The 12,075-nt window shown below is 41.2% G+C and overlaps 1 protein-coding gene and 1 pseudogene across 3 annotated transcripts in view; both read left to right on the top strand.

Moving 5' to 3' along the window:
* The window catches only part of UBE4A (ubiquitination factor E4A), a 44,917-nt gene that overhangs the window by 6,103 nt on the left and 26,739 nt on the right, over positions 1–12,075 (top strand). For both annotated transcript variants that reach the window (XM_032285336.1, XM_032285337.1), the window contains exons 3-9: positions 5,106–5,279; positions 6,200–6,312; positions 7,940–8,092; positions 9,278–9,437; positions 9,852–10,054; positions 10,258–10,449; positions 11,664–11,997. In XM_032285336.1, coding sequence (XP_032141227.1) covers positions 5,106–5,279; positions 6,200–6,312; positions 7,940–8,092; positions 9,278–9,437; positions 9,852–10,054; positions 10,258–10,449; positions 11,664–11,997 — 1,329 coding nt within the window. The remainder of the gene's footprint in view (positions 1–5,105; positions 5,280–6,199; positions 6,313–7,939; positions 8,093–9,277; positions 9,438–9,851; positions 10,055–10,257; positions 10,450–11,663; positions 11,998–12,075) is intronic.
* On the top strand, positions 2,458–5,099 carry LOC116556201 (annotated as a pseudogene). The gene is made up of 2 exons (XR_004270883.1): positions 2,458–2,913; positions 3,205–5,099. The product of XR_004270883.1 is annotated as a decaprenyl-diphosphate synthase subunit 1-like (transcript).

Here is a 12,075-nt window from a genome sequence, read left to right as displayed (position 1 = left end):
TAATCCCAGCTACTCAGGAGGCTGAGGCAGGAGAATTGCCTGAACCCAGGAGGCGGAGGTTGCGGTGAGCCGAGATTGCGCCATTGCACTCCAGCCTGGGTAACATCAGCGAAACTCCGTCTCAAAAAAAAAAAAAAAGAAAGAAAGTAGCTGTAAAAGGAAGAATTGTAAAAGCTTTTGGACCTGTAGGCAAATGAGGTTTGTTCTAAAGCTCAGCACTTCAGAGGCCCTCCCAAGCAAAGTGCTTCTTCTATTCCAACAAGTGGCATTGTTTATAGCTTAGCCCTGTTAGGAGAGACTTTTTTTAAAATCTGACCCTTAGATTTACTGTGAAAAGAATCAGAATAACATCTCACTAATCAGAAAAAATGCTTTTCTTCCTAGGACCAAGTTTAAGATCAAGTCCAGCTTCTTCCTATAAGGAAACATATACACTAAAAGAATTAGGATGTTCTCAAATATTTTAATCTTCTGAAGATACTCACAATCTTTCAGACCAGAAATTGCTCCCCTTCTCCTCTCTCCAAAAAGAATAACGGTGTTTTTCTTTTGGGAGAAGTATTTGCATTTTCCCTTTATTTTGTTTATTTTTTAAAAAATATTCAGGTGCATAGCTGATTTTTGGCAATACTTTCAATCAGAAAGAGTTGAAGAAAAAAGAGGTAAAGGCAAGACAGATGAATGATTGATAGACAGGGTGGTGACTGAAGCAAGGGAAAAACAAATTCAATGTTGATTTTTTTAACATGATATTTCCAGTCTCTGAAATCTCTCCCAGATTGCTTTGATACAGGCCCAGAAGGGGAAACTCTGGTTTCAGGGAGAAAGCAGAGCAAAAAATAGGAAAATAAAGAAATGAGAAAGTATGATTTATAAGTATGTGGTTGAGGGAAATTTTACTAAACAGATTCTTAGCTTCTGTCACCATTGGAGGTCAGAGGAGAACTCAATAGTATAGCAGCTGAGCAACAGAACACTTGTCCTTCTGGCTGTAAACAGACGTAAAGCTGGCTAGAGTTGAGAGTGTTGCAGGCACCAAGCAGTGGGGACAAGTCAGGCACGTGCCCTTCTGTTACTATTTTGACACCTCATCATCCTACTATTTTGTTTACACTGAGTTTATCATGCCACCAGGTCCAACCTGTTTCCATTAGCAATTAGTACTTTGCCAAAACCTTTGGCTTCCTATATTGAGCTTTTACTCACTACACTGAAGCAACTCTGACTTTGAGAGTTTTACCTGGACTTTCAAAGTAACCATTCTGTTAACAGAGAAAAGTAGATATACACTCATTTGTGGCATATAATGAATAACGCTACTTTTATGAAGTCATTCAGTACGAATGATGTGACCAGTCGCGGAGGCTCATGCCTGTAATCCCAGCACTTTGGGAGGCCTAGGTGGGCAGATCATCTGAGGTCAGGAGTTCAAGACCAGCCTGGCCGACATAACAAAATCCCATCTCTACTAAAAACACAAAAATTAGCCAGGCGTGATGGTAGGTGCCTGTAATTTCAGCACTTTGGGAGACCAAGGTGGTTGAGTCACCTGGGGACAGAAGTTCAAGACCAGCCTGGCTAACATGGTAAAACCCCATCTCTACAAAAATATAAAAATCAGCCAGATGTGGTGCTGGGCACCTGTATTTCCAGCTCCTCAGGAAGCTGAGGCAGGAGAATCGCTTGAACCTGGGAGGTGGAGGTTGGAGTGAACCAAGATTGTGCCACTGTACTCCAGCCTGGGCAACAGAGCAAGACTCCGTCTAAAAAAAAAAAAAAAAAAAAAACAAAGGATGGGAGCAGATTTTGAGGACAGAGGTTTTTTAAAAATAAAAATAAGACTGGGCGTGGTGGCTCATGCCTGTAATCCCAGCACTTTGGGAGGCCAAGGCAGGCAGACAACCTGAAGTCAGGAGATCAAGACCAGCCTGGCCAACATGGTGAAGCCCCGTCTCTACTAAAAATACAAAAAATTAGCCGGACATGGCGACCAGTGTCTGATCTCAGCTACTCAGGAAGCTGAGGCAGGAGAATTGCTTGAACCAGGGAGGTGGAGGCTGCAGTGAGCTGAGATCACACCACTGCACTCCAGCCTGGGCAACAAGAGCGAAACTCCTTCTCAAAAAAACTTAAAAAATAAAAATGAAAGGGGGCTGCTCCTGGAGGCCAGTGGCTTGGAGCCCCACGCCTGGCTTCCCCAGCCTTGCAGGGCTGCCAGGGCTGCACACCGCTGCCGACACCTGATTGCAGGCTCATAGGCGGAAGGGACTTGACTTGTCTCAGATACCCTATTTTAATCTTGTGAAGCATTTGACATCTGCCTGTCCAAATGTATATAGTATATCACAGTCTCATCATACAACCCTGGACAGTAAAACACACAGTGGTGAGAAGCACACCCATCTTTTCAAACTCGGTTGGAGAGACTTGAAAGGTCTGTATGAGGACATTAGAAAGGAACTGCTCCTATCAACATCAGAACTTAAGGAAAAGTCTGAGTACTACTTTGATGGAAGAGGGAAAGCCTTCCGACCAATTATTGTGGCACTAATGGACCAAGCATTCGATATTCATCATGACAACTCCCGACATGTGCAAGCCAGCCAGCCTACAATAGCCTTAATCCCAGAAATGACCCCCATTGCTAGTCTGGTTCATGAATATGTTATTGGCAATGCAAGTTCTCGAAGAGGAAAACACACAGTTAATAAGATCTGGGATGAAAAGAAGGCTGTTCTTGCTGGAGATTTAATTCTTTCTGCAGCATCTATAGCTCTGGCACGAACTATTTTAACCCGTGTTATTGAAGATTTGGTACATGGTGAATTTCTTCAGCTTGGGTCAAAAGAAAATGAGAATGAAAGATTTGCACACTACCTTGAAAAGACCTTTAAGAAGACAAAGCCGGGCGGGGTGGCTCAAGACTGTAATCCCAGCACTTTGGGAGGCCGAGGCGGGTGGATCACGAGGTCAAGAGATCGAGACCATCCTGGTCGACATGGTGAAACCCCGTCTCTACTAAAAATACAAAACATTAGCTGGGCATGGTGGCGCGTGCCTGTAATCCCAGCTGCTCAGGAGGCTGAGGCAGGAGAATTGCCTGAACCCAGGAGGCGGAGGTTGCGGTGAGCCGAGATGCGCCATTGCACTCCAGCCTGGGTAACAAGAGCGAAACTCCGTCTCAAGAAAAAAAAAAAAAAGAAGATGGCCAGCTTGATAGCCAACAGTTGTAAAGCAGTCTCTGTTCTAGGATGCCCTGGCCCAGTGGTGCATGAGATCACCTATCAGTATGGAAAAAATGTAGGAATAACTTTTCAGCTAATAGATGATGTACTAGACCTCACCTCGTGTTCTGACCAGATGGGCAAACCAACATCAGCTGATCTGAAGCTTGGGTTAGCCACTGGTCCTGTCCTGTTGCCTGTCAGCAGTTCCTAGAAATGAATGCTATGATCATGAGACAGTTCAGTTTGCCTGGAGATGTAGACAGAGCTCGACAGTATGTATTACAGAGTGATGATGTGCAACAAACAACCTACCTCACCCAGCAGTACTGCCACAAAGTGATAAGAGAGATCAGTAAACTTCAACCATCCCCAGAAAGAGAAACCCTCATTCAACTTTCAGAAATTGTGCTCACAATAGATAAATGACTGTTCTTTCTGGCAGCCGTCTTACCAGACAGTGCCTAAAGAATTTTATGGAATACACTTTATTTGCTTCATGTGCAGATAACCAAAAACCATTTTAAAAGATATCAAACTTATTGATGGGCAATGTATTTTTTTTAATTGCAAAAGTTTTTTCAGAAAACTTTTTAAATGTAATTAAACCATCTGAATCTGTCATTCTAGTCCTATAAATTCTAATTGAGATATTTTGATGGTTATATGTGGTATTGTTTACACTGTTTGTATCCACATGTAAGGCTATTACACAAATAAATAATTGATGTTAAAATTCAAAAAATATTAAAACAAAAAATAAAATTAAAATTAAAAAAAGGAATTTCATCAATAAGAAAAATGTAACAAAGAAGAAAAAAAGGTACAAAGATGTGACAGGCAACTTATATATGATAACCAAATGATTTAAAAAAATCTGTTCTCATAAATCGTTAGAGAAATGCCAATTAAAACAACATTTATAATTAAATAGTTTTTACCTATAAAAACTAAGTGCCCTTGTGAAGATTCAAACGGGCGCTCTCTCATATACTGTTGGGTTGGCATGTAAATCAGAACAGTCTCTTTGAGGGTAAATTGGTAGTAAATGTTAACTTTTTAAATGTTCGAGCTCTTTGATCCGGCAGTTCTACGGCTATGAATTTATCCTATAGAAATACTCATACAAGTGAACAAAAAGAGTTAAGTTGTACTGAGTGCAGTATTTAAAATCATAAAATATTAGAAACAACCCTATTGTTCATCAGTTGAAAAGTAGCTACATAAATCACAGTGCATGCAAAAGATGTGATGCATACAGCTGTTGAAAGTGAGGTAGACCTCTAAATGGCCTAATGGGGAGAGGTGTTGGTGCTAAATAAAAGGCAAGCTGGAAAGAGCTATGTATAGTATGATCCCATTTTTTAAAAAAATTAAAAAACATAGTAATGAATATTAGCAGAATAGAAAAAAATTCTGGAACACTGCCAAGTTAAGCGTCTGTCTTTAGGGAATTGGTTCAAGAGACTTTCTATACTATATGTTTTTGTACAGTTAAGAACTATTAAAACAAATGTGATCTCTTAAAATCAGGGAGAAAAACCATACATTTATAATAATTAAAGGCATTTTGATCTATTAGGTCATTCTTGTTCACTAGGATTCTGTAGGGAAGATAACGTTACTATTTCTGGCAGTGTGAAGTATAATTATGGGTTGAAATAAAACTTTTGCTTTGTAAAATGTGGTAGGACTTATAGCCAGGAATTTCAAAACCCTTTACTTACCTTCCCTGACTTGAGATGTTCACGAATGAGATGATTAGCTTGTTTTACATTCAAAATTATCGTCCTCCTGGTTACATTTATTATTTTTGGTAGTATGCTTGATTCTCTCTTAACGAAAGGGGTATAACATTTAACAGTATACATTTTTTGGCAGATGAACTCCCAGCTAGCCCAGATGACTCGGATAATAGTGTGTCAGAGAGCCTGGATGAATTTGATTACTCTGTGGCTGAGATTAGCCGCTCATTCCGATCACAGCAGGAAATATGTGAGCAACTCAACATCAATCACATGATCCAAAGGATCTTCCTTATCACTCTGGACAACAGTGAGTTACAAACTTGCAGTCTCTTCATTATTCTATCCTTCCTATTTGAACTTGGGCTAGGGGCTTGCTCTTAGAAACCAATTACAGCTGATGGTTAGACACAAATCTACACACTGCACTCCCTGGAATTCAGGGTTTATATTTCAGTGAACCTTTTGGTATGACTTAAAAACACTATTAAGCCAGGCATGGTAGCTCATACCTATAATCCCAGCATTTTGGGAGGCCGAGGTGGGCGGATCACCTGAGGTCGGGAGTTTGAGACCAGCCTGACCAACATGGAGAAACCCTGTCTCTACTGAATAATACAAAATTAGCCAGGTGTGATGGCACATGCCTGTAATCCCAGCTGCTCTAGAGGCAGGAGAATCTCTTCAACCCGGGAGGTGGAGGTTGTGGTGTGCCGAAATCGTGCCATTGCACTCCAGCCTGGGCAACAAGAGTGGAACTCTGTCAAAAAAAAAAAAAAAAAAGGTATTTACACACAGATCTAACTTTTGTTCCCATTTCAATACTGATTGTGCTATATAGCCACTTGCCTTTACTACCTTAAAAGAGAAATGGGAATGATAGCCAAACCCATTTTCTTCTCAGAGGTAACCTAAATATTCAGATGGAAGCCCTGAGAGATGTCAGACAGTGTTTTCCTTCTGTGCCCTCTCTATGGTTAAACCCCAAAGTTGGTACTAATGTCTTGGATTTACTCTTTAAATGTCATAATGTTAGGTTAATAACAAATCCCATTCTCTGTGACTAGAGGGAAAAAAAGATTTGAATCTTTATATGTTGCTTTGTATATCAGGATCATTCTGGTATTACCTGAGTCAAGTTTGCAGTTCAAGAGAAATTCTGTCAAGATCAGTTGTCTGTATAGGACAGAAGCATTATCCTTAACCTATTGTATTAAAACCATTTCCCAGGTGATCCCAGCTTGAAAAGCGGGAATGGCATCCCCAGTCGTTGTGTGTATTTGGAGGAAATGGCAGTAGAGCTAGAAGATCAAGACTGGCTTGATATGAGCAACGTTGAGCAGGTAACATTCTTATGTTCCTAATGTGTGCCCTTAGCAAGAATTAGCTATGCAGCTGAACTCTGCTCACACTTTTGCAACTTATGCTTATTTCCATAGGTCTGTCTCTTTTTTTTTTAACCAATAGAAGCCTAATTAACCTGGATATCCATCTCTAATATTGTGGTGTTCCTCTTTTGGAATTTTTTCATCTACCATGGCAACATGTCCAAATTTACCCATCTTCAGAGCACCGGTTAAAATGCCTTCTTAATTACAAAGCCTTGCCAGTTAAAAGTTGTTACTCCCTCCTCTGGGTACCTAGAATAATCATCCTATGCATCTTTTATGGGAATTGTCACTTTCTGTCTCACGTTGCGGCTTTCTTATGTACCTGTCTTATCTCCCCTGTTAGACTTAAGTCTTGAGGTCAAGATCCATCACGTTTTTTTCTTCATATTCTTTCTATGTTAGTCTGTTTTGTGTTGCTATAAAAAAATACCTGTAACTAGGCACAGTGGCTCACACCTGTAATCCCAGCACTTTGGGAGGCCAAGTCGGGAGGATCTCTTGAGGCCAAGAGTTACCAGCCCTGGCAACAGAACAAGACCATGTTTCTACAAAAAAATACAAATACAAATAATTAACTGGGCGTGATGGCATGTACTTGTAGTCCCAGCTACTCAGGAGGTCAAGATGGAGGGATTGCATGAGCCTAGGAGGCAGAGGCTGTAGTGAGCCATAGTCACACCACTGCACTCCAGCCTGGGTGACAGAGCAAGAAAGACCCTGTCTCAAAAAAAAAGAATCCCCAAGCAGTAATTTGTAAAGAAAAGTTTATTTAGCTCACAGTTCTGCAGGCTGAGAGGTTTCAGGCCATGTGCCTGGCTTTTGCTGAGGGCTTTCGTGCTGCCTCACAGCATGGTGAAGGAGGTCATCACAGGACGCATACGATGAGGACACATGCAAAGAGAGGAAAACCTGAGAGTTGTCCTGGCTTAATAACAACCTGCTCTGGAGGGAATTCATCCATTCCCATGAGAACTAATCCAGTCTTGTGAGAGGAAGAATTCATTCACCACCTCAAGAATAGCACCAATTCGTGAGGGATCCACTCCCATACCCGGACACCTCCCACTAGCCCCACCTCCAGCAGTGCCACAGGGAGATCAAATTTCAACGTGCATTTTGTTGGGGACAAACATGTAAACCACAGCACTTTAAAAGTCAAAACAGTGTGTTGTCCCTTGCAGGTGCCTGAGTAACATTAAAAGAATAAAATTTTGGTAGGAAAGACAGTTGACAACTTGCAGTTTAACTTCACATTTAGAGTATCTTTGTATAAGTCTGAGTAAGATCAGCAATCACACAGAACGGTAGATTTCACTTTTAAGTTTAATCACTGATCTCAGCACCATTCAACAAATAGTCTTTTAATGCCTACTCTGTGCTGCGGCTATACTAGACACTTGAGGCCTGATTTTGGATAACTTTATACCGTAATTTTTTAATATTTTCTAAAGTAAAAAGATACAGGGCCCTTTGTTTTCTCCTTCACTTGCACTAACCTGTGTCAGAATTACCTTTTACATCTTAATGCTCTAAGATTAATTTTGCAATAGTTTCATTTTTTTGTTTTTTTTCTTTATAGGCCCTCTTCGCTCGCTTATTACTTCAAGATCCAGGCAACCACTTAATTAACATGACTTCTTCTACAACGCTAAATCTCTCTGCTGATCGAGATGCAGGGGAGAGGCACATTTTTTGTTACCTTTACTCCTGCTTTCAGAGAGCCAAGGAAGAGGTAAAGGAATAATCCCCATTGAATACCATATTGTCCTCTTGGGTATGAGTTTAGCGTGTAGGCCAGAGTTGGATCAGTCTTTATATCAATTTATATATGTCATAGTATGTTTAGAACTGGATGTCAGGAGCACTAAAGCTTTTATATCAATTTATATATGTCATAGTATGTCCAGAACTGGATATCAAAGGCACTAAAGCTAAGTCTCTCCTTTCTGTGTCTTTGCGGGGGGGGGTCCACCCTTCTCCCCAATTAACCAATGCCTCCTATTCTCTCTAAAAACCTCTTTAGAAATCACACCCTTGGCTGGGTATGGTGGTTCATGCCTATAATCCTAGAACTTTGGGAGGCCAAGGTGGGTGGATCACCTGAAGTCGGGAGTTTGAGACCAGCCTGACCAACATGGAGAAACTCCATCTCTACTAAAAATACAAAAAATTAGCTGGGCATGGCGGCACATACCTGTAATCCCAGCTACTCGGGAGGCTGAGGCAGGAGAATCACTTGAATCCAGAAGGCGGAGGTTGCGGTGAGCAGAGATTGAGCCATTGTACTCCAGCCTAGGCAACAAGAGCAAAACTCAGTCTCAAAAAGAAAAAAAAAGAAAGAAAGAAAAAGATATCACATCCTTAAAAAAGTCTTATGAGGCGGGATATGGTGGCTCACTCCTATAATCCCAACACTTCGGGAGGCTGAGGCAGTTGGATCACATGAGGCCAGGAGTTCGAAACCAGCCTGGCCAACGTGGCAAAACCTTGTCTCTACTAAAAATAAAAAATTCGCCAGGTGTGGTGGCACGCATTTATCATCCTACCTACCCAGGAGGCTGATGCACGAGAATCACTTGAACCCAGGAGGTGGAGGTTGCAGTGAGCCGAGATCACACCACTGCACTCCAGCCTGGGTGACAGCAAGACTGTCTCAAAAGAAAAAAAAAGGCTCATGAATTCATTTCCACTGAGGCATAAATATTAGAATAGGCTAAGCCTGACACTTCCAGGATTGGAATTTTTAATAGGTAGGTAGATGATTCCTTAGGCTAAGGAATGAATCTGTAATTTTCAAGCATCCACAGGAGACCAGTATTTTTTGGAACATGTGTCTCTTCCATTCTGTTTACTATGTCTGCTTTTGTTCGAGATTACAGAGTTATATTATTCCCTCTTTTCTTCATGCTGTTTACAGATTACCAAAGTTCCAGAGAACCTGCTCCCCTTTGCAGTGCAGTGCAGAAACCTCACTGTGTCCAATACTCGAACAGTTCTCCTCACCCCAGAGATCTATGTCAACCAGAACATCCATGAGCAACTGGTAGATTTGATGTTGGAAGCCATCCAGGGAGCCCGTGAGTACATAAGCAAGATCTGTAAGCTTCCGCATTTTGATTTTCAGATTTAAAATTTCGCTAATTGCATTAGAAAGTCTCAGAGCCATTGTGGTTCTGGTATAAATTAAGGAAGAGGGCTCACATTTTGATCTTTGAGGTTGAGTACCAATAGAATAAAGCCGGACATATTAGCACACCCCTGTAGTCCCATCTACTCTGGAGGCTGAGGCAGAAGGATCCCTTGAGCCCAGGAGTTTGAGGCTGTAGTATGCTATGATCACACCTGTGAATAGCCACTACACTCCAGGCCGGCAAAAAAGCAAGACGCCATCTCTAAAAAACAAAAAAGAATTATTGAAAGTAAAGAGCTAGTGTGTAAAGGCATATAAAAATTCTTGTACCCTCCCTTCTCTCTCATTTATCTTCTTTTAGATTTTGAAGATGTAACTGAGTTTCTAGAAGAGGTGATTGAAGCCTTGATATTGGATGAGGAAGTTCGAACATTTCCAGAAGTCATGATTCCAGTGTTTGATATTTTATTGGGCCGAATAAAGGATCTAGAGCTCTGTCAGATCCTTTTGTATACATATCTGGATATTCTTCTCTATTTCACTAGGCAAAAAGATATGGCAAAGGTAGGCCTGAAAGGTGATATATATTCAGTTGAGCTAGATGTATAATACATTATGCTTCCCTATCCTGAGGACACTATAATATTACCTATTATAAGAAAAAGATAGGTTGGTTGTTGTATCGACTTACCTGTTTTGAGGACCTCTCACCCCATCACCTTATCTCACCATGCAGATGAATAAGCAGAACTTGTCTTCTTTTACAGGTTTTTGTAGAATATATTCAGCCCAAGGACCCTACCAATGGGCAAATGTACCAGAAGACCTTGCTGGGAATAATTCTGAATATCTCCTGCTTATTAAAGACTGCGGGTGTTGTAGAAAATCATGGCTACTTTTTGAATCCATCTCGTTCCAGCCCCCAGGAGATCAAAGTACAGGAGGCCAACATCCATCAGGTGGAACTATTTACCGGGGTATCCCAGCCCCTGATCTTAAACGAGTTTTCTCAGAAAGCAGATACAGATAAGGCTGCTCAAGCCTCTCTGGGAAAGCGAATTGATCTAGTTGGCTTTTACATCACAAAAAGAAATTACAGCTGGGTGTGGTAGCTCAAGCCTGTAATCCCAGCACTTTGGGAAGCCAAGGTGGGAGGAACACTTGAACCCAGCAGTTCAATTTGAAACCAGCCTGGGCAACACAGTGAGAACCCCATCTCTACAAAAAATACAAAACTTAGCTAGGCATGGTGGCAAGCATCTGTAGTCCCAACTATTTGGGAGGCTGAGGTGGGAGGATCACTTGAGCCTGGGAGGTCAAGACCTCAGTAAGCCATGATTGCATCATCACACTGCAGCCTGGATGTCAAAACGAGACTTTGTCTAAAAAAAAAAAATACCCTCTTTTTAGCATATGCTAAGAGCAGAGGATAAACCTTTGTGTGGGGTAAGAATGAGCTGCTGCTACTCCTTGCATTTTGCTATAGCACTGCTACCTCTCCCCAACCCTCATTTTTCTCACTGAGCTATAATTTTAGTTCTGAAAACCTTTTGACTGAACTCTAGTTTATAAACCCAGTTTTTCTTCCTTTTCCTCTCTCCACCCATGCACTCTCTATTTGGGCTTTTTCACATGAATTATAGTAGAGATCTAGCCAACATGAGGCATTTAAATGATTGAATTGGGGATAGTTTAAGTCTCCTATTCATTAATCATTACAACTCTCTAAAGCAGGGCATGGCAAACTAGCATTGGCCAAATCTGGCCTGCCATCTGTTTTTGTAAATAAAATTTTATTAAACATAGCCATCCCCATTAGTATATGTATTGTTTGTGGTTTGAATTCATGCTACAGTGATAGAGTTGAATAACTGCTACAGACGCTGTATGGCAAATAATGCCAGAAATATCATCTAGCTCCTTGCAGAAAAAACTTACAGACCTGTGCTCTAATACCATGTAATGCCATCTGCATTTGAGCAGTTGATGAGAATCTCTTATAAGCGCCCAGAAATATATTTTAAAATCAAATTAGGGCATAAGGCACAGATAGTGAGGGGAAAGATTAGGATTAGCATATTTTTAGAAACTGCCAGTTGTTAAGATTTGGGAACAAAAAATACTAGGATTGTAAAACTGGAATGTTCTGTGGTTGTGTTTTCTGGTTGAACAGTTCATGGCTCAGTTCCACGAAAAGATCTACCAGATGCTGAAGAACTTACTCCAGCTCTCTCCAGAAACCAAACACTGTATCTTGTCCTGGCTTGGAAACTGTTTGCATGCAAATGCAGGCCGCACCAAGATTTGGGCCAATCAAATGCCAGAAATCTTTTTCCAAATGTATGCCTCGGATGCCTTCTTTCTGAATCTGGGTGCTGCTCTCCTGAAGCTATGCCAGCCGTTTTGCAAACCCAAATCCTCTCGGCTCCTCACCTTTAATCCCACATACTGTGCTCTGAAGGAGTTGAATGATGAAGAAAGAAAAATTAAAAATGTACACATGAGAGGTAGGGGAGAACCAGGCTTCTCAAAACTGTGTGTGTGTGTGTGTGTGTGTGTGTGTGTGTGTGTGTGTGTGTGTGTGT

Source organism: Sapajus apella, unplaced genomic scaffold, assembly GCF_009761245.1.
Source record: "Sapajus apella isolate SASKATOON/1434 unplaced genomic scaffold, GSC_monkey_1.0 scaffold16, whole genome shotgun sequence".
Taxonomy (NCBI): domain Eukaryota; kingdom Metazoa; phylum Chordata; class Mammalia; order Primates; family Cebidae; genus Sapajus; species Sapajus apella.
The sequence above is the reverse complement of the archived record's forward strand: the minus strand, read 5'-3'. Positions and strand labels throughout refer to the sequence as shown.